The sequence below is a fragment of the Numenius arquata genome, chromosome 2 (genome assembly GCF_964106895.1).
Source record: "Numenius arquata chromosome 2, bNumArq3.hap1.1, whole genome shotgun sequence".
NCBI lineage: Eukaryota > Metazoa > Chordata > Aves > Charadriiformes > Scolopacidae > Numenius > Numenius arquata.
In genome coordinates this window covers 59,848,331-59,874,323 of record NC_133577.1, presented here as the reverse complement: position 1 = coordinate 59,874,323, position 25,993 = coordinate 59,848,331, and the positions used below count along the sequence as shown (strand labels likewise).

At 42.5% G+C, this 25,993-nt stretch overlaps 1 protein-coding gene across 3 annotated transcripts in view; it reads left to right on the top strand.

Annotated features, from left to right (window-relative positions):
• Nucleotides 1-25,993, top strand: part of ITPR2 (inositol 1,4,5-trisphosphate receptor type 2) — a 298,404-nt gene that overhangs the window by 164,125 nt on the left and 108,286 nt on the right. For all 3 annotated transcript variants that reach the window (XM_074165726.1, XM_074165736.1, XM_074165717.1), the window contains exons 35-37: nt 686-876; nt 1,749-1,891; nt 3,580-3,688. In XM_074165726.1, coding sequence (XP_074021827.1) covers nt 686-876; nt 1,749-1,891; nt 3,580-3,688 — 443 coding nt within the window. The remainder of the gene's footprint in view (nt 1-685; nt 877-1,748; nt 1,892-3,579; nt 3,689-25,993) is intronic.

Sequence of the window (25,993 nt, the reverse complement as noted above, 5' to 3'; positions counted from 1 at the left end):
CCTGCCTGTCGAGTCTAAAAAAAAAAAAAAAAAAAAAAGCCCTGCATTTTTAAAACTATTGTTTAAATTTGTTTAACTATCAGTTATATTGCAGTGGCATCCCAGAATCTTACGGTTTAACAACCCTGGCTGTATAGGAAACCAAAGGGAGAGAGAAAAGGAGACAGTCTTTTTCAAATTTAATTTGTATGCACTTGGTTTCTCAAGGTCTTTGCAAGAGAAATACACAGAAAAGCAACAAATTGCACTTGGGATAAATTGGCTAGATGTGCATATGTCCACTAGAAAGAAGATTTTTGAATTTGCTTCTGAACAGAGTAAAATGAGCTGTTGAAATAATAATGCGTGCTCTTTTTGTTACTCTTATTAATATCTCTGGATCTGATTTTTTTTAAGTTAGTAAAATATTTAATAAAAAATATTTAAAAAATAAATGTCTGTACCTATGAAAATATATACTGGAAATAATCCTCATCTCATTTAAAGCGGTACAGCTTGCTTTTTTAAACTGATAATGGCTGATTTCTACCAGCTTAGGTTTTTAATCCTTACATTTAAAACCTGTCGAAGTGAGATCCCGCTGCCCCTTAACTTCAAGAATTATCAGGATTTTGCATACCATGAGCTTCATAAGATTTTAATGGTTTTGCCACTGAAAATGTCTTCTTTTTTCTTCCTATTAAAGCAAAGAACCGTGGGATTGCAATTCCAGTGGATTTGGACAGCCAGGTCAACACCTTGTTCATGAAGAGTCACTCTAACATGGTGCAGAGGGCAGCCATGGGGTGGAGAATGTCAGCCCGCAGTGGACCTCGTTTTAAAGAAGCTCTTGGTGGGCCTGCCTGGGATTACAGGAATATAATAGAAAAACTACAGGTACAAAAAATAGCAAATGGCTTGGGCAGTAGTTGTGGCAGTGCATTTATCTAATATGTGCCAGATGCGGAAAACACCAGAGAGAGAGACATCTCTCACCAGAGAGAGATTAATTGCATTTTTGGTGCTGGATTACAGCAACCTTTGAGCTTCTAGGTGAGGGGAGCAGGGGGCTCAGGTCTTCTCTGGTGTCTGTTCGTAGTGAAGCTATCATGCAGGGCCTTTTGATCCATGACCTGAATTCGGCTCCTACAGAAGTCAAGAGAGAGGGGTAGGAAGTGTGTATTTTTCCCCAAAGTGGTTCACAGAGACAATCTCCTTTCTGCCTTTTCATGGTCACACGTGCTGTTTTGACCGCAGACGGAGGTACTGGGGGTTTTAGGAGCCATTATGTCAGATTGACTGGAGAATACCTACAAGGTGGAGAGATACATGTATGTGCATGTAGCGGTTAAATGACATCAGGAGTTTATGAACTAAGAAAACAGCAGGACTTAGACAAATGAAGGAGCCCTAAATACCAAGGAAGCAACATCTCAGGTGATACACTAACCCCATGTATGATAAGCAGTGTTTTTCCATCACACCATCATCTTGACTGTTGCCAAGTGGTTTGTGGCATTACTGCAGAGGACATATTTGAGAGAGAACAGCAAAGTAATAGTAATGGGCACCTCACCCCTCCTTGAGGAGCAGCATGAAGAAAGGCATGAGGTTGCTTTATTGTCACCTGGTTTAACGTGGACTCTTGTGACTGGCTGTCAGAGGTGGGTTAAATAACCCGTTGCACGGTATTGTTCAACTTCACAGCAATGTTCTTCTAGTTTTCTTGGCCAGACATAGTTACGAATGACATCCTTCTTTTTCCCTAGGATGTAGTGTCCTCCTTGGAGCAGCAGTTCACTCCCATGATGCAAGCTGAATTCTCGGTGCTGGTTGATGTGCTGCACAGTCCAGAACTTCTTTTTCCTGAGGGGAGCGATGCCAGAATAAGATGCGGTGCTTTCATGTCCAAGTAAGTGTTGTAAGGAGAGGCCCATTTGCTTCTTTGGAAAAGATGGCAGGGAGTTAAAATTTTCAACAGCATTTACCTCTGATTTTCAACAGTGACTTAGGCATGTCATACTGAAAGCTTCAACTGAGGTCTTTTGCTGAACGCTTTATGTTTTTCAGCAGTTTAGGAGTCTGTAGATGAGTAGAGAAAGAGGTTGCTTGACTTGCCTGCCTAGAAATTGAATGTTAGTAGCTTGTTAAAACTGTGACAGGCTCAACCTACTTCTGTTTTCTTATTGGGCTACTTTTGCTATTAAGTTTCTCCAAATCTACAGCAGAAACTTAGACTTTCCATGGTAGAATTTTCAAGAATTCATAGTGAGATGGCGTGGGGTGCTCAGGGCTAGATTTTTTTTTTTTTTTTTTGGTAAAGCAAATAAATCCTTTGATTTTTATTTTAAACTGCCAGCAGCTCTCTTAAAAATATATATTTCTCTGGCACCCCTACCTGGTCTTGAATTATTAGACATTTTATATGCAGTCTGTGCATTGGAATGGAGTCTTGCAGTTTTTTTCTTAGTCCTCAAGTGAGGTGCCCTTGCTACCCTTGAGAAACTATAATTTAAACAGAGGTAACTTGGGGGAAATGAATGCATTTGGCAGCTCTCCTGATTCTTTGGCTTTTTGCATATTCTGCAGAGGTAGTGTTATAACAATATACGTTTGGAAAAATTAAGTTAAATTTTGAGCTTGTCCCATCCCATCCCCTCTGTCCAAACTCCTTTCAAAGTCAGCATCAAGTCAAGTCGAGGGCCGTTGGACATGGCCCATGTAATGCAATAAACAGTTTTCTCTTTTATTTAATTAACTTCCATGGCAAAGGAATGCTTTGCAGAGCCATGCAGGAATCCTGAGATAAAGGTGTAACTCTTTAAAAATACTGTTAGTACTGCAGGCCTGAGAGCTGCATTGTTTTGGACTCATATCTAAGGCCTTCAGATTTCCTCTTCCCTTCTGATTTCACGAGCATTTTTCCAGCAATGAAACGAAACAGTGCAAGGACTTGCTCTGTACAGAGATAGAAAGACTGCTTCTGGTATTGGTTTAAGCTGACTGAAACCCAACCTCCCATCACAGTCATAGCTGGAGTCAAAAATGTACCTTCTTTTCTGACTTGAAAGAGTCTTGTAAAGTTGTTGTGTGAATGTAAACAATGGTTATATTTCGTCCAAATATCTGCATTTCTCAGTGCTTCCATGTAAGGCTTTTGGGGATCCTTTTGGCGGGATGCCATTTGCTAATTATATAATAAATATAACCATCATCAAGGTTGGAAGATGTAAAGGCTGTAGCTTCTAAAGTTTGCAAGAAGTATAGGGAACATTGAAATAAAACTTAAAATAAATGCATGGTTAGCTTTAAATAAAGAAAGGATGAAATAGCAAGTTTGGATCTCAATCTGGAAGCACTCGTAAAAAGTGGATGTAGAAATCTGCCTTCTGTATGGGCAGTAAGATATACAAAGATGACACAAAAAACTCACAACACCTTGAAAGTCCTATTTCCTTTTTAATTATGATTTCTCTTGTCTACTTTTATTTCCTCTCCTTGAGGAAAAATACAGTGACAGGCAATTTTTGCATAAGGAAATTGTAGTATGGCTTAACAGCAATGTGCGATGCTCTTTAAGGCTTAATATTTTATTTTAAGGTTGATTAATCACACAAAGAAGCTAATGGAGAAAGAAGAAAAGCTCTGCATTAAAATTCTTCAAACATTACGAGAGATGCTTGACAAGAAAACTAACTTTGCGGAAGAGGTACTGCTACTATTTTAGTATTAAATATAGAACTAATAGCATGGTATTAAAATGTTGGTTCTAGGACAGTAACAGAATCTGACATGATTTCCATTTTGTACATGTTTTAAAGATAACGTGGTGTCTTAGGAACAATGCGGTAAGGCAGAAAGTAAGACTGGAACAAAAGAAACTGTCTGCCTTACATAGTTTTGTATCAGGGGCTTGACAAGAGTCAAGGCAAGGAAGATGAAACGAATTAGCAGTAGCGAGTATTACTATATATGATTATTATCTGTTGGATATCCTGAATTTCTGGAGGTTAGTCTTCTTATGTCACATCTGACTTTATCTATCATAAGATCAATTGGAAATATAGGGATTTTTAATTGTGAGTGTACGGTTTTTCCTTGCTACCTGTGGTGCCAGACTTTTGTACTTCATACACTTTTTAATGCTTGTAAATGTGTGACAGGAATATGTAATGTTTGAGCAGAGCTGCCAGTTTTGGGCAGCAGTGACATACTCCGTACTCTGCAAGTGTCTAATTATTTCTTGCACGCCTCTCTTTCCCCTTATTGCCCAGTTTTCTCTTGCAAAACGAAGTTTTTCAAATACCTCTTTCATCTTGCCTGTGCCTTTGGGTATCAGGAGCTAGATTCAGATTTACATGTCAGCTGTCCCTTCTTTTTGAGCCTGATCTCTGTGCCTTTTGTGTGGTTTCTTACCCGTATTTCTGAGTATTCCCCGAATTCTCTCAGTATCAGTCACTCTTACATATGAATTACAGACCTATTATCTAATCTTTCGGTGCCGTCGTTTTCATTTGTTCACAGCTGACACGTTTAGCCAAGTATGTTCACGGATTTCACTTCACCTTGAAAAAAATACTGATTACAACCCAGTGTTGCACTGTTTCACTCTCTTAGGCTTTTACACGCAAATATTTTCAGATGTCTAAGTAACAGCGCTCGTTCATGTCGTTGTACCTGGCAAAATTCTCCACCATTCAGATATACTAGCTGTGAGATTCAATCTTAACCCCCGCCTAACCTTAAGGAAAGTCTATGGTGGTTAAGATGCCCACGCCTATTTCTGGGCGTTTGAGATTTTACTTTTAAAGTTAAAAAGTGCTGAAGTGATAAAGTACCAACACACCCCTTTTTATGATAGATGAGCCATATATTATATACGGGAAATATTCACAGTGTCTTTGTTTTGACTGTATATTGTTTGTTTTGATTTCAACGTATGGACACGGGAACGTATTGCCCCGGCTTCTATGCAACCTGCTAGACAGGAAAAAAAAAAAGATATCTCAGGGCAAACCAGTGAAATGAGGAAAATGAAGAAAAAGGCAGCAACAGCAAAACATGAGCCTTGCTCTACGCTGAAACAACCAGTGCATGCAGGGAAAACCAACCTCCTCTTCACCTCCTGCTCAAAATAAAATGTGGCTAGGCCTGGGCAGACGCTTTTGGTTTTTTTAATGTTATAACAAGAGTTTCACAGGTGAAGCAGATATTTTTTTTCTTAATCATTACTCATACATATTCTAATAGCTTTCTGGGTCCATAATGCCACTGCATCACATGGAAAAACTAAGTTGCTTTTGTAACTGCATGCTATGATGAACTTTGCCAAACCTCTCCAAAATAATTGCATAGACCCACCAAAACTCTATGTCATCTCAGGACTACCAGGCCAAAAAACATCAACACTTTAATGTATGACTTAAAACAAGCTAATGAAAAATTTGCCTGTTTAATTGCTTTGTGTGCCCTGATAAAGTGAGACTGAGTGAAGCCACCAGAGGGAGTGTGCTCCATTGGTATTTAGGGGCTCTCCACCCAGCCAGGACAACCTCTAGTTCTCAGGAGTGGACACAGGAGGTGTATGCTCAGACTGCATGAACTCCGCTATCTCGGCGGCGCGTGGTGGATGGAAGAGCTCTTCGGGAAACAGAATTTCTCTTTAGTGCTTTCCTTTCTCCTGAGTCCCGTAGATTTTACGCTGAGGAACACAATGAATCGGTGCAAACAGATAAACGAGTAAACAAGTTTGTATGGTTTGCAAGTGCTTCTCCATCCAGCTTGCTGCTCTTATGAGTCACTGATCATGGTATGGACTTCAGAATAGTAAAAATAGCACAATGAATAGCCTCTTGTGCATGTTTCCAGCTTTTTTTTTGAACTGTGATCTCACTGCCTGCAAAGTTATTCAACTATGTTATGCAGATGCTAAAGAAAATGATAGTAGTAAATACGCAGTGGTAATACCAGAACAAAGTCACGGAGGAACACGTGACATTTTGACAGAAAGCCTGAGTTTGTTAATCACCCATCATAATGTATTTCGTGTCATAAATTTGACAGAAATGGTAAACCTTCCGTTTCTGCAGACTTTCCCACAGTGAGAAACAAGGAAAAATAATGAAATAAACTTTCTTTCTCTTCCTTTTACCTCCCGCTGTTGAGATCTGGGTCTGGGAACCCTGCCTTCTACTGTCTTTATCTTTCATTTTACCGCTGAAAGGTCACCTGTTTAATTGAAAGAACAGGAGGAAAAGATAGCTGTAGGTGCTTATTTCACTGTTTTTATGCCTGTTCCTGTTCCACTGCCTCAACTCCATTGCTGGTGTGTTTCAGGGCTGCTTGTGCTCTCCTGCCTCTATCCTTGGTTGCCCTTGCAGTCAGCCTTTGGGGCAGTACTTGCTTGTGCATTGTTTTGCTTAGTGCTGCAACATCTAATCATGTTAGGAATCAAGGTTTAATTTCAGAAGTTTGATTTAAGGTGTATAAATGACACATAAAACCTCTTGCTCGTTGCCTGGCTTTCATAAGTAATTGTGGGTGATTATTACCATCTCCCAGGAGTTCTATGTCAGGTCCTACTCCTATTTGTATTGATTGGGTAACTAACTGCAATGAAACTTGATCTACAGCCCCTCTCTTAGAGAAATCTCTTCCAGAACAGCGTTAAACCATTTGGGTAAAGCAGCACGTGGAGGAAGTTGACGTTGCCTCTGTTCAGACAGTTGCTGTGGTATAAGATAAAAGCCCACTTTAGACTGACTGTTAAAGAAGAGAAACAGGAGAGACAGAAAGGACTGTGTTTGGACTAGATCTGCCCCATCTATGTTTTTTTGTTGCTGGCCATTTTTAAACCCAGAAAGATCTTGGTCTGGAATTTTTGAATTTTTTTTGCAGATCTTTTTCTTGTCCTTCACTATAATGCTTGATTTCAGTTTAATTTCAGTGTGAATGATGCCTCTAGTCCCACTTCCATATCTCAGTTTGGATCTGGGTAACATTTCCAAAAGCACCTGAAACACGTAGACCCCTGCTGCATGTTCACTTTGCAAATGACTGAACAGTTTAAAATCTTAGCATTATCTTGCTGCCCTGCTGAAAGCCACTGTCCCTACAATGGAGCTGGTGGGCCAGGAGGGGTGAGTCCTCCCAGCTCTTCAAAGAGAGTTCAGAAGCTTAAATTAAACCTACCCTCAGTGAATTGGATGAAGTTATTGAACTTTGACTGATGTGCGCTCATATGGCAACTTCTTAATCACAGAATCACAGAATCTTCTTGGTTGGAAGGGACCTTTGAGACCAACCACCAAAAAAAAAAAAGCAAGCAAACACCAAAACCAAAACAAAACCAAAAAAACCCACCCACACAAACCAAATGCCCACAAGCACACCCCACACCCACCCACAAACAGACACAACCCAACAGTCTCGGGCACTAGAGCATGCCCTGAAGTGCCACGTCTACACGTTTCTTAAATACCTCCAGGGATGGTGACTCCACCACCTCCCTGGGCAGGCTGTTCCAGTGCCTGACCACTCTCTCAGTAAAGTCATTCTTCCTAATATCTAATCTAAACCTCCCCTGCCCCAACTTCAGACCATTTCCTCTGCTCCTGTCATTATTCCCTTGGGAGAAGAGGCCAACACCCACCTCTCTACACCCTCCTTTCAGGGAGTTGTAGGGGGCAATGAGGTCCCCCCTCAGCCTCCTCTTCTCCAAACTAAACATGCCCAGTTCCCTCAGCCTCTCCTCGTGTGACTTGTTCTCCAGACCCCTCACCAGCTTGGTGGCTCTCCTCTGGACACGCTCCAGCAGCTCAATGTCCTTCCTGTGGTGAGGGGCCCAGAACTGAACACAGCACTCGAGGTGAGGCCTCACCAGTGCCCAGTCCAGAGGCACCATCACTGCCCTGCTCCTGCTGGCCACGCTGTTCCTGATACAGGCCAGGATGCCATTGGCCTTCTTGGCCACCTGGGCACACTGCTGGCTCATGTTCAGCCGGCTGTCCACCAACACCCCCAGGTCCTTTTCTGCCGGGCAGCTTTCCAGCCACTCTGCCCCAAGCCTGTAGCGCTGCCTGGGGTTGTCCCGCTCCAGCCAGCCTGCTCCAGCTGCTGGCATGTCCATGCCTTGGGCATGGACAACCTTCTGATTTCCCAACTGTTCTTAAATGAGGTCAGCATCTCATGCTGGGGGTGGGGGCAGGATACTGTCTGATAATGTGGGTATATGACAAGTTTAGTGCAACATTATTGGCTGATCAGAGTGTTAATGGATGATAGCGAATTACAGAATATGGCAGAATCCAAGCCTGTATACCCTGGCAACTGGTAGTTCCTAAGGGAAACACTATTATAAATAGATTGAACCCTTCAGTATGGGTTACTTGTGCTTCAGAACACAGACTTCATACTTTCTTCTTGCTTTAGGTGTTGGAGTACAGTATAAATAATTGAAAACTGCATTTTTAAGTCTCAGGAAAACAAAGACTGTTTAAGCTGCTTAATTGTCTGAAATAAGTAGTTGTGCTTTTTGCCTTTTTTGGAAAAACTCATGAAAAATGTTATCTTCCTTGTATACATTTGCACTAGCTTCATGATTTAAAATCGTAGAAGTAGCTTTGTAGCCTTTTGCAGCGTTAACGTTTCTGCATCCACTTTAGATATGAAATGTAAGCTATCTTCTCTTTGTTTTGAGCAACAGCACCAAATATACACGTGAAAAAATAGTACAGCTTTGGTGTAAATACGAATGTATTTTATTCCTGTAAGATGTAGTCCCTGATACGGCTCTTGGTCATTTTGTGCCAGAAGACCTAACTCTTTTCACGTGGAGCCGTTGACAAAACTCCAATGAGTCTGTCAACAGCGATAGTCCAAGTTCATGAATGTATTGATGTACCAGTCAAGCCGAAACCAGTGGGAGCTGCAGATCTTTTTCTGCTGGGAAGAATGGTCTCAATGTGTCTTAGAAGCCAGGAGATGTTGCTGGGGGCCACTGCAGTGTCCCAGCGTTGCAGCTCTTTGATCAAAGACACTCTCAATTTAAACTGCATTCTATTTTATAGCCTCATCTTTTCAAGATGATTTTATTTATTTGCATCTGTGAATTAGGCAGCGTTCAGATAAAAAGCATATGTAGGTTAAAATGGGAAAAAAGAGAATAATTCTGAATGCATGGGACTTGCTGAATGTATTACACCTTAAAACGATACTTATTTTAAATAGGAGGAAGAACAGGATCTAAAATCCCTTTGTTGGTGTTACTACTCACATTTTGGATTAGTGGCACTGCAGGTATTCTGAAGAATGAAATTTAATTTTTCACCATTCTGCTGTCTGTTTTACTTGTGCTCATTTATGAAAACGCCTTTGCGCTAGCCTGTTTTTTCTTTGTTGTCAATAGGTCATTCTCCTCACTAAGCTCAGTGTGGCTGTAAGGTAATAGGGGGTTAGAAATTCTACAGGAGAACACTTATGAGCTTAAATGTTTATATTATATATATTTATATATGCTGTTTATATTGAATTTTTTTAAAAAAAAAACACTTGAACATTTCAGCTAGTAAAGGACGATTTTGTGGTATCCTGCTTTAAAAACTCCCCTCGGGAAAACAGCCACAGCCTGGTGAAGGCTGGAGGTGCAGGGAGGAAGAATGTTTGGTTACCTCTAGCAGTGCCAGCCTGGTTGCTGTGACCAAAACACACATCTGGTATGGTTGGGAAGCCACTGTTGTGACTTTGTTTTGACAGTTAAGAGGTGAAGTATGGCAAAAAGTTCAAACGCTGCTGGGACGAACCCCTGCATCTGTGTGATTGTTTACGTGAAGGTGGTGGTCTGTTGCAGAACTGATGCCTGCACTGATTCATCACAGTAGAAGATTCAAGCTTTGCTATTGCTGTGAATCCTCTGAGCCAGGAATTGCAGCAGCAGGAGCATCAGAGCTTTCAGATATGCAAGACTAAACACTAAATGTGGTCAGACCCTTAAAGTGTGGTAATTTCTCATTATACCCATACACTGACATTTTACAAACCAAAGCAATAAAAGCTACAGAGAAACAAAGCAACGCAGTTTCACTTTCCCCACCTCTAGGCTTCAAGCTGGAATAATTAAGCAAAGAGATAGGCATGTGATGCTGTTGCTGGTACTAGCTAGGTGTTGTTAGCCACACTGCTTAGTGCCTCAGGCCATCAGCAGCTATGACGTGTTGTTACTGATGCATGTTTCTGGTGCGTTGACATGCGGTATCAAATAGACTATTCAGAAGTAGCATCTCTCATCTTTGCTGTATCCCTTATCCCTCCCATAATGTGCATTGTTCTGGAAAAAGGGAGGATACTGCTGCACGCTGTGGGGGACATTCCCCAGATATTCTGCTGGGTTTCCAATCAAGCGTAACGTCCTGATGTAGTGGAAGGCAAGAGCAGTTTAATCTGCTGCGGTGGTAGTGAAACACATGCCTGACTACTTTGCAGGAGTGGACGCATTCATGATTTTGCCCTCTTTTATACGTGTAATTGTTAGCTGTCACTGTCCAAATATATTATCTCCAGAGACTTAAAGATACTTTTAGCTTAGGTGATAGGTGAGCGAGCAGTGGTGTTCACTACCCACTGGTACTTACTCTTCTTTGTTTCAAAACCTTGGTTATTTTTTTCTTTGTTTGTTCTCCAAGTCACAAACAAATCTAGTGGCAGGATGCCAAGGCTGAAAAAACACATGGTTGTAAACACATTTCTTCTGAGAGACTGTAGCCTCTTAGCAGCTCGTATTTATCAAATTTTAAGAATACAGTATGTTGTTATCCAGTTTTGTTTCAGAAATATTAAGCCGCAAATCCTGATTGATAAATTGTTTTGGAACTTGTATCATCTTCCTCTAAAGGAGCATCTGATACTGTATTTTTTCTGTAGATACTGATTTAGACAGCATCAGCCAAAACAATAACAAACTTGTAGCTTGTTCCTTGTACTGAACTTCAAAAGACAAACTTCTGCTCTGGAATTTCCCCTTTACACAGCATTATGTGACAAAAGGATGCTCTTTGTTTTCCCATTCTTTTTTCATATCAGCTCCTTTCTATGGATCTGATCTTAAGAACAGCAGACCAGCAAGAAGATCTTAACTTCCTGCAAACTGTTCGGCATCCTTCTCTATTAATAATGCTTTTAGTTAAAAACAAATGGAAAAGAATGCAAGGGAAGAGAGCTGTTTAACAAGTGAAGCCTTCAGAGCTTTGAATATGATTCACCTCACCCAGGTACAAAATTCATGGAACTGATGAGGATCCTTTATGTGGACAACACTAATTGGATTTTATTTTTGTTATTGTTTTGCATTCAGGTAGGATGGATTTCACTAAAGACTTCTGTTCATCTAGAAGTTAAATTCCATGCTCACTTATAGCTGTTTGAATCAAACTCTACATCATGAAGGCATCAGGATCAAGGTTTTCTTTCTGTCTGGTTTTATTTATGTATTTTAAATAATCAGTAAAGCAGCAAAGATTTTTAGGAATTTAGTAAAAGGTTCTAGCAGATATTAGATTGGCAAGGGATTAGGTAAATGACCAAGGTGTGTTGTAGGTTAATATGTAAAATGAGTCAGCAGTTGTATCATATGGTTCACATCTCCAGGTGTGTGGAGTTTTGTGTGAGGATATATTCATATGCATAAATACAAATATTAATTTTAGGTTATTTATTCCTAGTCAATCTCTTTTTTTAATGAGCAGCATATTACCTCCATGGTGGACTCATATTAGAAGATAAATATTTGAATGTGCAATTCTGTGTCCTACCATATTGTCTTGTTTTTAACAGAGGAGATGTTCTTGCTTAGAATATTAAGTGTCTGATATGCAGTAATGCTCTCAGAGTTACTTAACGTGAGGAAAAACCTAATTCCCATTGCCACACTAATTTTAGTGGTTGGTGCTTGTTTAAAGTATCCAGTTGACACCCCAAGAGGCCTGTGTCTGTGCTTATTCGCAGATCGGGAGCAATTCACATAGGTGCAATAGGGGTTTTCGTACCCTGGCTGTCTGATGCCGGGAGGAGCTACGCTGAGGTTAGAAGGGGAATTCAGAGGAACACGCGAGTGATGAGTATGGGGAGAGGAACAAACGGTAGGCATCCTACTGTTTGTATAGTTGCAGTTTTTCTTGGGAGTTAGGAGAATAAAACCACATAAACCTTTTTCCTGACTGAGCCTGGAGGATGTTTCTCCCTGCACACCTCCCGCTTCCTTTTAAGTATTAGTTGCTATACAGAAAGTCCACATTTCTGAGCAGTTTCTGCATCACTGCCGGGTGACATTTCTAATTTTTACTGGTGAGCACAGAGGAGTGCTGCAGTATCGCAGAGACCACTGTGTGGCAACTGTGGACTTTTCAAAAATGTCTCCTGTCTGTGGGAGCAGGTCAGCTGCTGCTGCTTCTGTACAGCCGAATTCCCACAGCAGTCAAATGTCTGCAGTTGTGGAGGGGGCGAGAGAAAATGTCTCCTTTGGTTTTGAATTTCCTTGGAAGGGGAAAAGGCTTCTTTTGTTTTCTGGGGTTTTTTGTTGTTGACTGTCACAAATTTGCTCTTGCTTTCTTTATTATGTTTGAGCAACAACCCTATTTGTACTTTGCAGTCACACCAGAGATAGCAGTGAGCAGAATTCAATGCATTGTATTAAGGATGGCCAATGAATATTTATGATAGACCTAGGGAGCCAGTAATAAAAATGAAATCGGCATGATGCCACTAGATCCAAATCTTTGATCTCTGTTTTAAGAGAAAATACAATAAAGCAGGGGATAATGGACTCATTATAATGGAATGGTTAGTTATGGTTAGGGCAGTGTGAATAGGTGGCATTACATAAACTGCTTTAGTCCCAAGATTTACAATTCAGAAAAATGTTTCAGGAACTACTGAGTTTCTACAAAAAAACCTCAGTTTATGATATGATTTGGTTTAGTCAGTCCAAACACAAAGAAATAAAGGTATAGCTCTTTTGGATACCAGAATGGGCAGCGCTGTTGCCTTACTAGGGGAAGCAAAAGTTGTAACAACCAGCAAAGCCCTTCTGCTCACCCTCTTTGTGTTCTTCTGCTCCTCCTCTGTCACCCTGTGAGCAGGTAGGGAGAGGTGAGCGTTGCAGGAAGGTGAAAATTAGATTATACTCTGAGCAGGCTGTCTTGCTGGATACCAGATGCGAGGGGATGCTTGGGGTGTTATTAGCAGAGGGGGGAAGGCTCAGGGTTCTGCATCACCCAGGATGATGTAAGGGTCCTGGCTGAAGACACGTACCCCAGCTGGAGCCACCTATCTCCATCAGGACCAGGGAGAGACTGCTGCAGTGTGCTGTAGCAGCATTAGCGAAGCCTAATGAAGGAGTCAGGATTTGACAGGGACGGGGAGCAGGAGCAAGTGAGCTATTTTTCTTTTAAATGGTTGCAATTACTTGCTTAACACCCCTGCCACACTAAGCAAGACGCAGAGGAGGGTTGATTCCAGGCTGTAGATGAAAGCTGATCTTGAAGTCTGTCTAGCCAGACATGAGGAAGAAATGGAAACTCACTGTTTTCTGTTTCATGCTGATGTAATTTCTAAGGGACTTCATCACTAATGACATCTGGCAAGGGATTAGTCTGTAATGTGGTCCAACTCTCCCTTCTCCCCCTTTTCAAAAAAAAGAAAGTATATGCTATATTGAACTTTAGAAAACTATTAAGCAACCACAGTAACTGCTTCTGATAGGATATTTTTTTTATTTTTTTTTTTCTGATGAGGATTTTACCCAGCATGTTTGGCCTTGGAGGAGCGCCTGGATGGTATTGCCAGCTGGAATTGTCAGAGCTGCTTTGTCTTCTGTCCCAGGAAAACAGAAGCCTGGCAGGCAGTCACTCTCGCTCTTATTTCATATCCCTGCTTAGTCAGAGTTGCCAGCCCCAAGCACTGAAAACCCTGAGTCAGGCCACAAACAAATCACGAGATTTGGCTTGAAAATCATGAGATTTTTTAATTACAAGTAGTTTTATTTGGGATTTCTGTGAGTCTTTACTGTATCTGTTGTTCCAATTTTATTCTACAAATCCCAGAGCTTGAAATATGCTTTATTGAATTATGCATGTGTTTGTTTACTTAAATGAAAGCCAAGTTCATTTACGGTTACCTGACCTCGGGAGTTCATGGGGAAAAGACCAGAATATCTAAATGATGTGCGTTGACCGGGCTGCTCAATGAGGGGGCCTGTTCAGGAGTTGGTGATTGCCCTGAGGATTATGAGCTTAATTATCTTAGTGTCACTTTGACCCCTAGGCTTTTTCACAGAATCACAGAATTCTGTGAGGCTTTTTGCAGAGAGCTTTTCTGCTGGGCAGATCTTGAAAGTGTTCTTTCAGTTTATGGCAATGAACACTTTGTGCAGGTTGTGCCTTGTTTACCTTGCAACAGCTTTTCACGGGCAGCACGTGGCACTTCGCCAGCAAGGCCCGATTAATCCATTTTCTTCCCACTGCAGCTTCACCATCGCTCGGGCCTTGCTCAGAGCGCACACGTGCAAAGGCTTTCTGCTGTACGCAGTCACGAGCAGAACGTGTTGACACGGCGTGGATATCAGCGAGAGGCTGCGCTGGCTCTGAGCTGGCTTTGCTGTGAGACAAGGAAACGTGCTCTGAAGGTTTCCGCTAGTGTTGGTAACTCCAGATGCAGAGCTGTCACTTGGGGTTGGGGAGAGGACCTCATCACTGAAAATTCCTCTTGGCAGAGTTGTCCAAAACATTTTGTCCCCAACTCCTGAGCAGTTACACTGGCGATGTCTCCTTATATTCCTTTTTCCTGCAAACCTTTTGTTCATATTCCTCCCTCCCTCCTTTTTTTTTTTTTTTTTTTTACTACCTTCCTCCTCTTTCATGCAGAAAACTTGACTTTTCTGACTCCTTAGTTGTATATGGTAGCATTTGTCCCATTAGTCCCACATCCGGTAGAGCTGGATGCCAGTCTCTCTCAGGCGCCAAAAAAAAAAAAAAAAAGGATAACCTTGACTCTCAGGTTTTTCAGTATGAAGGAAGACTTCTTACTGACTCCAGGGCAACAACAAGCTTCGCTTGAACCAGGTGTTTTCTCATCTACAATCAACTAGAAATTCTCACTCTAGTGGGTGTGGTTTGGCCCTTTAGGAAATCAAACTCTTCTAAATATACAAATATTTGACTGTGGCTCTCTAAAAATGAAAATCTTTACATTTAAACAAATGCTGGGAGTCCTGCACATTGTTGAGAAGTTCTTCCTCTTTTACTTGGCAGTTTTTTCAAAGGGGCTAGAAACGTTGCTGGAGAATGGACTATGCAGCCTGAGCTCCCTTGATTTTGCAGATACCCATATTAAATAGGTTGCTTTTGTGAGGCAGAGGAAAGAACGGTGGTAGTTCACTGCTAGCAACGACGTGGGTGATGGTCAGTAAATTTACCCTGGATGGCACAGAGTATTGTTCTGGTTATGTCACAGCCTTTATTAAATTTGACCTGGTTGTTGCTAGCTTTTTCTTCGTGTAGTCATTTTAATTGTGAATAAAACTGACCAAAAGGACCTCGAAGGGGCCTTTTCAAAAATGGAAGTTGAACGGTTTAAGCTGTCCTCCTCTTCTTTTTCTTCACATTTAAGTATTCTTACAGTGAATAACATCATCCATGGGAAGAACTCAGATTTTGTTATTTGAGTTTGGATTTCTGTTCTGGTGCTGTGTGGAAATGTTTGCATGAAAAAAACCAAACACATCGCTCAGCCCGAGTAACAAGTTTAAGAGATTACTTTGGGCTGTGGTCACGCTTAGTCAGAAACAAGTAATTTCTATTGCAGAAGTATGGGTAAAGTGCTACCTATTTCTGCCTGTGTGTGCAAATAACCTGCTACGCACGCAGCCAAAGGAAACGGAGTCAAATGAGAGCAGTGCTGACTGTGTTTGAGCATGCCGAGCACGTGCGTTGAGCTAGTATTAGGAGGTGGCAGATGAACTGGCTCCTTCTGGAGTCCTACCTGATGCTCTGTGAGGTTGGTTAGAAGGGTTTGCTCTCTGGAGCGTGGGCTGCAGAGAGTCACTTGACTTAAAAAATGAGGCAGTTTTATATAAACAGATTATTTCCATACCTATGATACTGAAAGAGCTTGTTTTAACTCACTAGCAAATTCTAGCACATCAGGTAATCTAAATACAGGTCTTTTACTTCCTTTTTCTTAGGAAAAAAAAAAAAAAAGAAAGAAAGAAAGAAAAAACCAGGAAGTCAACTAGTTGATATATACTTTAATTCAACACTTATTTAATTTTTAAACTCCAAGCAATTTGAAACTGGAAAAAAAAAAATCCCTTTTCTGTTTTTGCACATACTTTTTCCTTTTCTCTCTGTTTTGTTCTGATTTTTAGCTGAAGAGAGACTTTATTTGAGAGCAGGAAAGGAACTGTTGCTGGGATAATGTTTTCTTTTGAACTAGCCAACAGTTTATGGCTTCTGTGTCTTAGGTTCAGCACTTTGATCACTATCTGTCTGTTTTGCTACTAAACGCTATGTAGTGTGATTTTACTATTGAGCCAGCTGGGGCTCTGCCCCACGCAAGAACCATGAGGTAATAAAATCAGAGTAAATTAAAAGTGTTTTCTCTGCACAATTCTAAACTATTAATTTCCTACTGCAGCTTCGCCAGCTGAAAAGTAGCTGCTTTATTGCCCCGGACTATGCTGTGCACATACATTTCCATCTTCCAGCAGGGGCCTCCAAAGCCACAGGAGGTGGCAAAACAGCCGCCGGGCAGCTGCAGCAGTGCACAAAGGGGCTCTTTCAGACACGTTCTTGCTAGAAAAGCACATGTGCAGCTAAAACAAGTTACAGTGCCCATCTGACTTGAGCAAGAGCCACCCTGGGGAAACCTTTTTTTTTTTTCCCCTGAAATTGGTGAATAGATATATTGCCCTAATGCTTGTTTCTGACTTGATGAACACTGTGTTTAGGCGCAGGACTATGTTCGTTCTAGATTTTTCTGTTGTGAGAAGGATTGCTGAAGGACAAGGGAAGGGAACTGATCTCCTCTCTGACAGCCTACACAAATACGGCATCGCTTTTTGCCCCAAATCTGCTGCCCGGTGATGTACCGTCACTGTGGACGTGTGTCAGTGCAGCTGAGGGTACTTTTCAAGTAACACAAGCTAGCTCCTGTTTTGGGCTCCCTTCCAGAGGACCAAATGACTCACCTTCAAAGGTCTCTCTGAAAGTGGAAGCAGGACTTTGCATATGACAGTGCAGAACCTAGCAGTTGGCAGGGCGCCTACTTTCTCCTCCTTAACTCAAGCAAACTGGGCTTTGCAAGTGAAAGATTTGTTGAAAAAAAAAATAGTATGAAGTCTTCACAAGCACCGATTTAGGTAGCTTGGCTTTGGATTATCTACATAAATTATTGTTCTTAAGTTGCCTTCTGTTGCGAAAAAGCAAGCTTTTTTAAATTTACTGAAATGTTGGCATACATGAAAAGAATCACTTCTTGAGTCGTACAGACTTATGAGACTCTTCCTGCTGTGTTGGCCAACTTGAACGAACTTGCAACTCCCAGGAATAATTCTGGGTCAAGGTGGCTCCAAAAATCTGCAGCCCAAGAAGGCGATGCAAGAAAAGACAAAGCACAGGGACTTGTATGTAGTACCCTCTCTTGTAAACCTCCCTGTGGTGTGATGGAAGCACTGATGCTGAGCATGGGTGGGCTGGCTAACGGCTTCCAAGTCAGTAAGCTGGATGTGGGTTATGAGACTGGCGTAAATTGGGATGTGCATTAACACTGTGATCTGTGGGTGCTACATTTAGCGATGCAAACCTGCAGATGGTGACACCGGTAGGAACCCCTTTGCCTGAACTGGATCTAGTCCTTGTCTTTTGACATGGACAGGAGCGTATGTTTCATCCCCGTCCAATCATTTTGATCCATTATTAAATAGCACCTGCCTTGTTTATGGAAAATCCCTCCAGGGGAGCGTGTGGTAAGCATGTGGTAAGTGGGAGGGAGCTGCTCCCGGACCTCGCTGCACATGCTCGGCTGCTTTTAAGCTGAAGGCGGTGGAAGAGCAGTGACCCGGCCACCCGTGGGGCAGCCCTCAGCCCGTGGGGCAGCCCTCAGCCGGGCCTGGGCTCGCCAGGCCCCAGACCTCTGCACAGCTGCCGCGGTGAGCTGGAGGTGCCCGAGGTGTGGTGCAGGTGGCAGCTTTCTGGCAGGGCAGCGAACGCTGCTGCAGACTGTGTTCCCCCGTCACCCCGGGGGCTGGCATCGGCGGGGGGTGTGTGTGTGTGGTGTGTGCGCGCATAGAAGGGGCAGGGTTTTACCTCTAATACCCCGCGTCTCTCGCCCTGCTGTAACCGCCGCTGCCTGGCGAGTGATTTAACGAATCGTTCGGGCTGGTGGGAGGAAGGGTCCCGCTCCCATTAGCTGTCGCCGAGCTCCCCCTTCTTCCTCCCCCCCCCCGCCCCTTCCCGAAGCAGGTGACTGCGCATGTGAGCGGAGGGCCAGGGCAGAGCCCGGGGCCGCGCAACCGCTGAGGCGAGGGCGCGCGCGGCCACCCTGGGGCCGGCGGCGGCGTGGCGTTATGTAACGCCCGCAGTGTCTGGCGGCAGCGCGCGCCCGCCCGCCTCACGTGCCCGGCGGCGTCGCCGGCCCTGACACTGAATTTGGATTCGCTCGGAAGGATCGTGAGGCGGCATGAGATCAGATCCTCCCTGCCAGACACTAGAAAGCAAATGGGCTGATTAAAGCCGCGCGCACGAATTGATAAATCGCTCCCCGCAGCTCTGGCGGGGGGGGAAGGGGGGGGATGTTTGCTCCAAAAGGAGCCTGAAATTCGGCATTATGTAACCCGGCTTGAACCGCAACGGCAGCAACAACAAGCGGCCGTCCTCCTTCTCCCCCCCCCCCCTTTCTCCTCCTCTGCCCTCCCGTTGCCAAAAGCTGACAGGAAGATGGTTTGCTGGCGCTGGGCAGAGGGCTCCGTGGCCCTCGCCTGGTCTCGCCGTGTCCCTTGGCAGCAAAGCTCGGCTGGACTCCTCAGGTTTTGGGGGTGACGGACAGGTTAGCCGTCAGGAGGCTGGCGGCCTTGGCAGAGAGAGGATGCTGGTGTGCAGACACTGGAGTTCGTACACGCAGGTGGCCTGTTAGGACTTTTCATAAATTATTTTATACGCGAGGCTCCCTAGTGGGATTACACAGGCCTGTCTGTAAGAAACTGCAAATGTTCTTGCCGTAAATCTCTTGCCTTTTATCCAGTTACCTGCAAAAAGAAGGTCCTGTGACTGCAGGGGAAAAAAGCAACAGTGGAGGAGCTGGAGCAGCTTGAAATTTAAGCAACAATTTTTATTAATAAGCAGCTGAGGAACAAATTGATGCAGCAGAGCTGAAAGAGAAGCGACTCCCCCGTCCCCACGCTGCAACAGTCGCTCCATCTTTTCTCTAAAGTATATTTTGAAATTTCATCTTTCCTCCTCTGATGGAAGTTAACGCTCATTGTCTTGCCCTCGAAAAGAGTAATATTGCTGGCCAAGAGCTGCGAAGAAACCAAACCCTCTGAAATTTTAAGCTGTACTAAATCTCCTCTGCTTTCTAAGGGCCAGAATATACTGTTTACAGGCAGTCTGATTGCATGCCAGTCAAAACATTTTCTTCTTAAACATTTCCCCTGCCACCACTATAGTAGGAAAATAGCCGTTTATAAAGCTGCGCTTGCAACAAAATCCAATGTTGTTTGATAAGATCAGGTATACTAGTTGTGCATTGGGGAATATTCAGCAAATAATATCACTTTATATGATACACATTCTGTTATCCTGTATTTATTATATGTCCAAGAGGAAGTTATTGTTGGAGGTGCTTTTTTATTAATAAGCATCAAAAATGGGGTTTTTTTTGGTGTTTCGGGTTTTTTCTCTTCCTTTGTAATTTCTCTTTCTCTGTTGTTTCACTTCGTCTCTATATACACAGTTAACATACCAATGTTTAAATATACATTGTGACGTGTAGTTACATAACCCTGTCTTGCAAAGTGCTGAAAAACGATCCCTGGCTTTATCTTCTATTTTTTTAAAGTGACAGTTTTTGTCTATAATCTGCGACTATCAAAAGACTGAGGGAGGCATGCTGCAGATACATAAGGATCATTTTACACAAATCAGAATAAAAATAATACAAATTATACCCCAAAAAGTATCATATTCTGCTAGCCAGCAGGTCTCAAGTCCAGAGTGTATAAATGTGTTTGCTAACGAGTGGATACTGAGTTGATTTAATGAGTTGGTGATGCAGTCGGTGACTGCTCATTATCATCAGAGAATTTAACTTGCTGCAGCAACTCGGGAAATAAATGAGTGTAGCTCAGTCTGGACTGTGTTGTGAGTGAATTGAGAACTTTCCTCTGTGCAGCTGTAGCAATCTTTGGTTGCTCCTGCTTCGTATTGGCGATTCTGAGCTGTATTTAGGATCCTTTTACCATCCGCCTCTACTTTATCCAAGGAAGGGTAAGTAAGTGGTATCCAAGGAAGGGTAAGCAGAGCCAGTGCCCAAACAAATAAGCAGAATTGGAGGTCTTGACAGCTAGAGATTAACAACATGGTCCCTCCCAGGATAAATGGCCATTCCTCTCCCAGGCCGTGGTGAGAGAATATTAGGACCCTGGTTATCATCTTACAGGCATTACAAGAGATAAAGCGTCTCTAAAGGTGCAGAAAGCTCTAAATACAACTTGAGCAGGTCAGATCGCTTATGAATGAGAGCAAGTCAGGAGCCCTGTTTAGCTCTGCCAGTGACTTGGTATGGTGTTGGAACTGGTCGAATGAAAACACGTTCAGATATCACTTATGGAAAGAATATAAAGAAAATCTTCATGTTTTGATGGTTTTTTTTGGGCTTCATTTCTTAGGTATCAGTGTGCCCTTGGAGCTGTGAGATAGTAGATACTGCAGAAGCACAGCACGTAAGCAATAACAAAGGAATTTGTTTTATTTTGGCGTTGGTAGAAAACCAGTGTCACTCTAGTTCAGGTTATAAATACAGTAGAAGAGGTTTGTGTGTTTTGCACTTTGAAATAAAAGTTCTTTATCGTTACAATATACAATTAAAACTGATTCATTTTCTCCCTCCCTGCTGCAGAGTTTTAGAATCTGGTTCTGATTGCTTGTGCTTTGCTGCTATCCCATGATTTTTACACAGAGATGGAACTCAGAGATGTATGTAATGAAACTTTAAAACTGTGTTGAGTTTTGGAAATGTTCACCTGTGTTGTTTTTTGGGGTTTTTTTTTAAAAAAAAAGCCAACCTACAGAGAATTTTAAAAATAGACCAGGTCCTCCTGGAATTCAATTACAGATGCCTGACAGCTGCTTCCCCTGCCTGGGACCCGCATTTCTAGATTCTCTGTTCCTCTGGATGTTCCTTGCAGGGGAGCAGCCTGTGTGACATGACTGATGAACAGACAGATTGGAGAGAGCAGTGCTCGGGTATGGACTCCCCTGCCATCCCTCCATCCCACCTGCTGCTTGGGCTGTCCTTTCATAGTCACGATTTGAGCTGTGCGATTGTTGTACAATGTGGATACTGGCTGTGCGGCTACTGCTGGGACTAGCGCTTTATTCTCATGGTATGTGCAATGACTTTTTGAAAAGCTTTTTATTTAGGCCCTGTAGCACTGCATCTTACAAAAAACATTGTAAGAATCCCATCTTCTTGGATCTGTATTCTGGCTGACTTCACAGGCACACATTACATCTCCCATTTGCTAAAACACTCTAGTGCAGACCCTGAGCAAAAGTGCAGGCTTAATTTCCCCAGAAAATATCTGCAGTTTGTAATATATTTGCCCATAAATGCATAGACTGGATTCTCCCATAATATGGACCCTGCTCTTAAGGAATTGTTTCCAAACTTGTAGTGCAAGATCAGGGGAAAAAAAATAATATCTGTGCTTACTTATTAAATTACATGTACTGTCTTTTGTTGTGTATCATCCTTTTTGGTCTGGTTGCAGATGATTCAGCTGTCCAGTTCCAGGAGAACATTTTCCAGCAATGTTGTTTGGATGTAATCCTCTTTCTGGTATTGTCCTGTTTTACCCCCATAGGCTTTCTGAGTGTGTGTGCCCATCTGTGTGTGGCAGTGGCAGGAGCTTTCCATCCAGCCTAGCTGTCTGCAGGATCTCACTGGTTCTGTGCTGCCTTGCTCTCTTGGGTATCATTTTACTCTTTGATTGGGAAGAATATGGTTTGAGGGTTTGTGGCAGAAATTCATTTACTAATTCATAGGGGAGGGAAGTGGGGGAGGGGAGGGAGGGAAGGGAAATAATTCTTTGGTACAGAACAACAATCCTCCAAGGACATAGTTACAGCATTTCTTGTTAAAGTACAACGTGTTTGTTTTCAAATCGTGTAGAAAATGCAGTGATTCTGTGGCTTAGGCTATTGCATTCTTAACACACAGCTATGATGCTGGGGCAGATACAGCTGTTCCTGGGCTGAGCAATTTGCTGCTTCATTTCTGGTCCCCCTGATTTCAGGGGAAGCTACTTATTCACAGGTCTTCACGTAGCATGACGTTGCTGGCTGACAGCTGGAGACATGAAGTTGAATGCTGTGTTTGATTTGAGATTTCTCAGTGATTTTTAATTTTGATGCAAGGATCCCAGCAGAACTGCATTTAATTAAGAACCTGATCCACAGCTATTATATTTAACTATGGGATGTGTCTGCTTTCAGTGTGCAGTGCTGCCCTGCATTAGGGATCCCTAGACAAGCTCTACGTTAACTCACTAATGTCACTAGCAGCATTGTGCAGCTTCCCTTCCTGGTGCTGTCTTGTTTCGTGTTTTCTGAGGTTCCTCTCTTAGCATTGCATGGATGCGCCCACAGGCTCTCGGGAACCGAGTTCAGATTTGGTGTTAAAATCGAGCAGTTGTTTACTGTTTGATATGTAGATAGATTTTTTTTATTTTTTTTCCTCATAAGGTTTTAAGTTGGGTTAAAGTTTGATGCTTCCAAATTTTATTTCTGAAGGAGCCTGATAAATGTGATGAAGCTGGTGTCTGAGCTGACAGATTTCAAAGGGCTGTAGCTGGTTGTGTAAGCCACTAGCTTGGATAGTTTGATGTAATGCTGTTTCCAGACAGTGTGGGGATTGCATGTGCCGGTGCTATGTGTTGCCAGACAGAAACCACAGCAATTTACCCTCAACATAATTACCACCTACAGCAAGGCTACCAGCTTTTAAAAGAGGAGGACTGGGATTCTTTCTCTAGGACAAGCACCAAGGAGTTTATGTCTTGCTGTAAATTTACCTAATCTCTTCATTAGAAGGGCAAGGAATAGCAACAAACCTCAGCCAACATTGCACATAGTGAAATATTTTTAAAATACTCTCTTTGATGTTAAACTGTAACACAGGCAGAATCCAGAAAAATCAGGTGGCGCTTCTTATAGCTCATACAGTGTTAGTGATGGTTTTTGGATGTGCAGCAAAGCTTCTGTTACATGCGAGGCTTTAATGTGCATTTTCAGTACCTCGCTTCCCTTTGTCTGGATGCTAAGATTAATATTGTTATAATTATGGCTCTAGCCATTTATAGGCTTCCTTTGGATGGTTGTTTACTTAAAATACCCAGGAACATTGTTAGAGGGGAAAACACCAAGTTAAAATTTTGTATTTCGTTCTTTGCTTCCTTTTCATACTTGCTTTACTAATTCTTGCCACTAATATATTAAAAATCAAATTGACTTGTGACTATTGAGGTTGCTTGTGTGTGAATTTGGGGGGACTTGTGTTCTTTTTGGTGTTCAGACATGGAAAAATAGATATGTGGAGTTAGTTTGCTTTGCTGCACTGACAGGATCAACAGATCAGGGAAATGTAAGGTGGCTTCCTTTGCACCTGATCCAAATCCCATTAAATCCAGAGAAAAGATTTCTGCTTCTATTAGAGCCATGATGGGATCGCTCCAGCAATGCTTTCATTGTGCCCTTGCCACTAGCATTGGCTGCTCATTGTTCGCTGTGGGCTGGCATCTGGATTCCCCTCCTTTGTTTTATCTGAGCAGCATAAAAGGATCAGTCACAAGAAGTAGGAAGTTTTCTACCCCTGCGCACCAAGAAACTCATCTTTACTGGTTTAGAAGTTTCTCAGTCATTGCAATTGCTCTTCGCTGTCACAAAACTAAGGTAGCTGTAGTACAAATGTGATGGGGAGAGCTTAGATCAAAACTAAGGATTTATTTTTTGCCAATAACTGGCTGCGTGGGGACCTAAGCACCCACACTGCTCTCAGTAAGCTAAGTGTGCCCTTGGTGCCGCGTTACTTTCAAATCTGCCTACTTAGTTTGCAGATAGAATCAGTTACTTTGGCGCTTATGTATCTATATTATTCCTTCTTGTAATTATGGGCACAAAAAAAAAGGCTGGTATTAAAAAATGGTCTCTTGTGGTGCAGATCTAGGGTATTAATCATTTGGATGAAAAGAATTTAGTTTTCGCTTGTGCCCCCTTTGCGTTTGTGCAATGTGTGCCCCAGAGGCTGAAAGATGGTTCTGTGCTAGCGAAAACTTAGGGTGCCTTCAGTGCAAAATTTATTGCAATATACAGGAACTCACCTACTGCCAAAAGCATTTGACAAAGCATGGAAGGAGTCCACTTTCCTCTGTTAGACAGGTCTGCAGAAAGTTGGAGGAATACTTGTTATTTGATTATGAAGCAGGTGTGCAAATCTGCATTCAACTGAATTTTATGAGTTGAATGCACCTGCCGGGCACACCGATCTGCATCTGAGATCAGCTCCAACTTCTCTGCTTATTTCTTAGTTTGAAACTAGCAGCTCTTCCAGCACGTTTTTCAGGGGCCATGCTTTATGACGGGATTTGACCATTACAGCTTTGCAATAAATACATCTGTAATCTTGTTGCAATCTTAATTAGTGATGTGAGAGCCAGCTATGAGCACCGCATTTGATCCATGTGAGCTCCTAGTTGTGGGATAGTTTATATTATCATAAATTTCCTTGAGATGGATTTTTCATCCCCTGAAATGTAACACTAGCCTCACCTGCACCTAAAGTTCTTTTGTGTATAATTTCATACTAAAAGCAGGAGAAAGCATCTCAAATGACTTCCTGTGAACCTTTGCTCTAGGTGAAGGAGGAGACGGATGCATTCACTGTCTGAAAAATGGTTGACTGTTTTATCAATAGATCAGAGAGTTTGATGGAAAGGGGTGAATATCCTTTGCCTCTATTAGACACAGTGGTATGAAGCAGATTGTCTTTTTCTCTTGAGAGTGCGTACCTGCCAGGTGGAGTGCTATTTAGGCCAAGAGATGGGCTTGCAGTCACGAAGCCAGCTAAAAAATCTATGGCATCTCTGACTACTGAAGGCATTCAATAAGCCCACAACTTACTGCCCAACAGGTACATTTAGCGTCTCCCCACAAAGACCCAGTGATCTTTGAAGGATGTGGGAATACAGTAAAACATTTCATGTGAAATAGCTGTCCTTTAATGCAGTCAGCATGTGTGATAGCACAAACCCTGCAGTAGATATTTACAGAGTAACTTATGCCGTTAAAGGGAAACTCTAAAAGGGAAAGCCTTTTGTAATCAATATTTGAGTTATTTTAGCTCTGGCTGTCTCGCCTCCTGCCTGTGTTGTGTTGGCTCAAGTTTGGAGTCCTAATTTAGGTAAAATTTAGGTTAATAAAAATAAAAAATTGGGCAGGAGGACAGTATGCAGAGACAAGCTGCCTGCGTGCAGGTCCCATTATCATTAATGAGAGCCAAGGACTGTAGAATCTTTCAGGAGCATACCGTAAATTGAGGCCTGCGATATCTGGCTATTTCCTCTCAATCCTGCTTTTGTCTTTTGCTTTACGATATAAGATTTATATTTGCATGTCAAGAAACCGATCATAATGGTTATCTCGGAATTCATTGTTATTTTGCAGCGTTTTTACGAGGCCAGTAGCCTAATGCT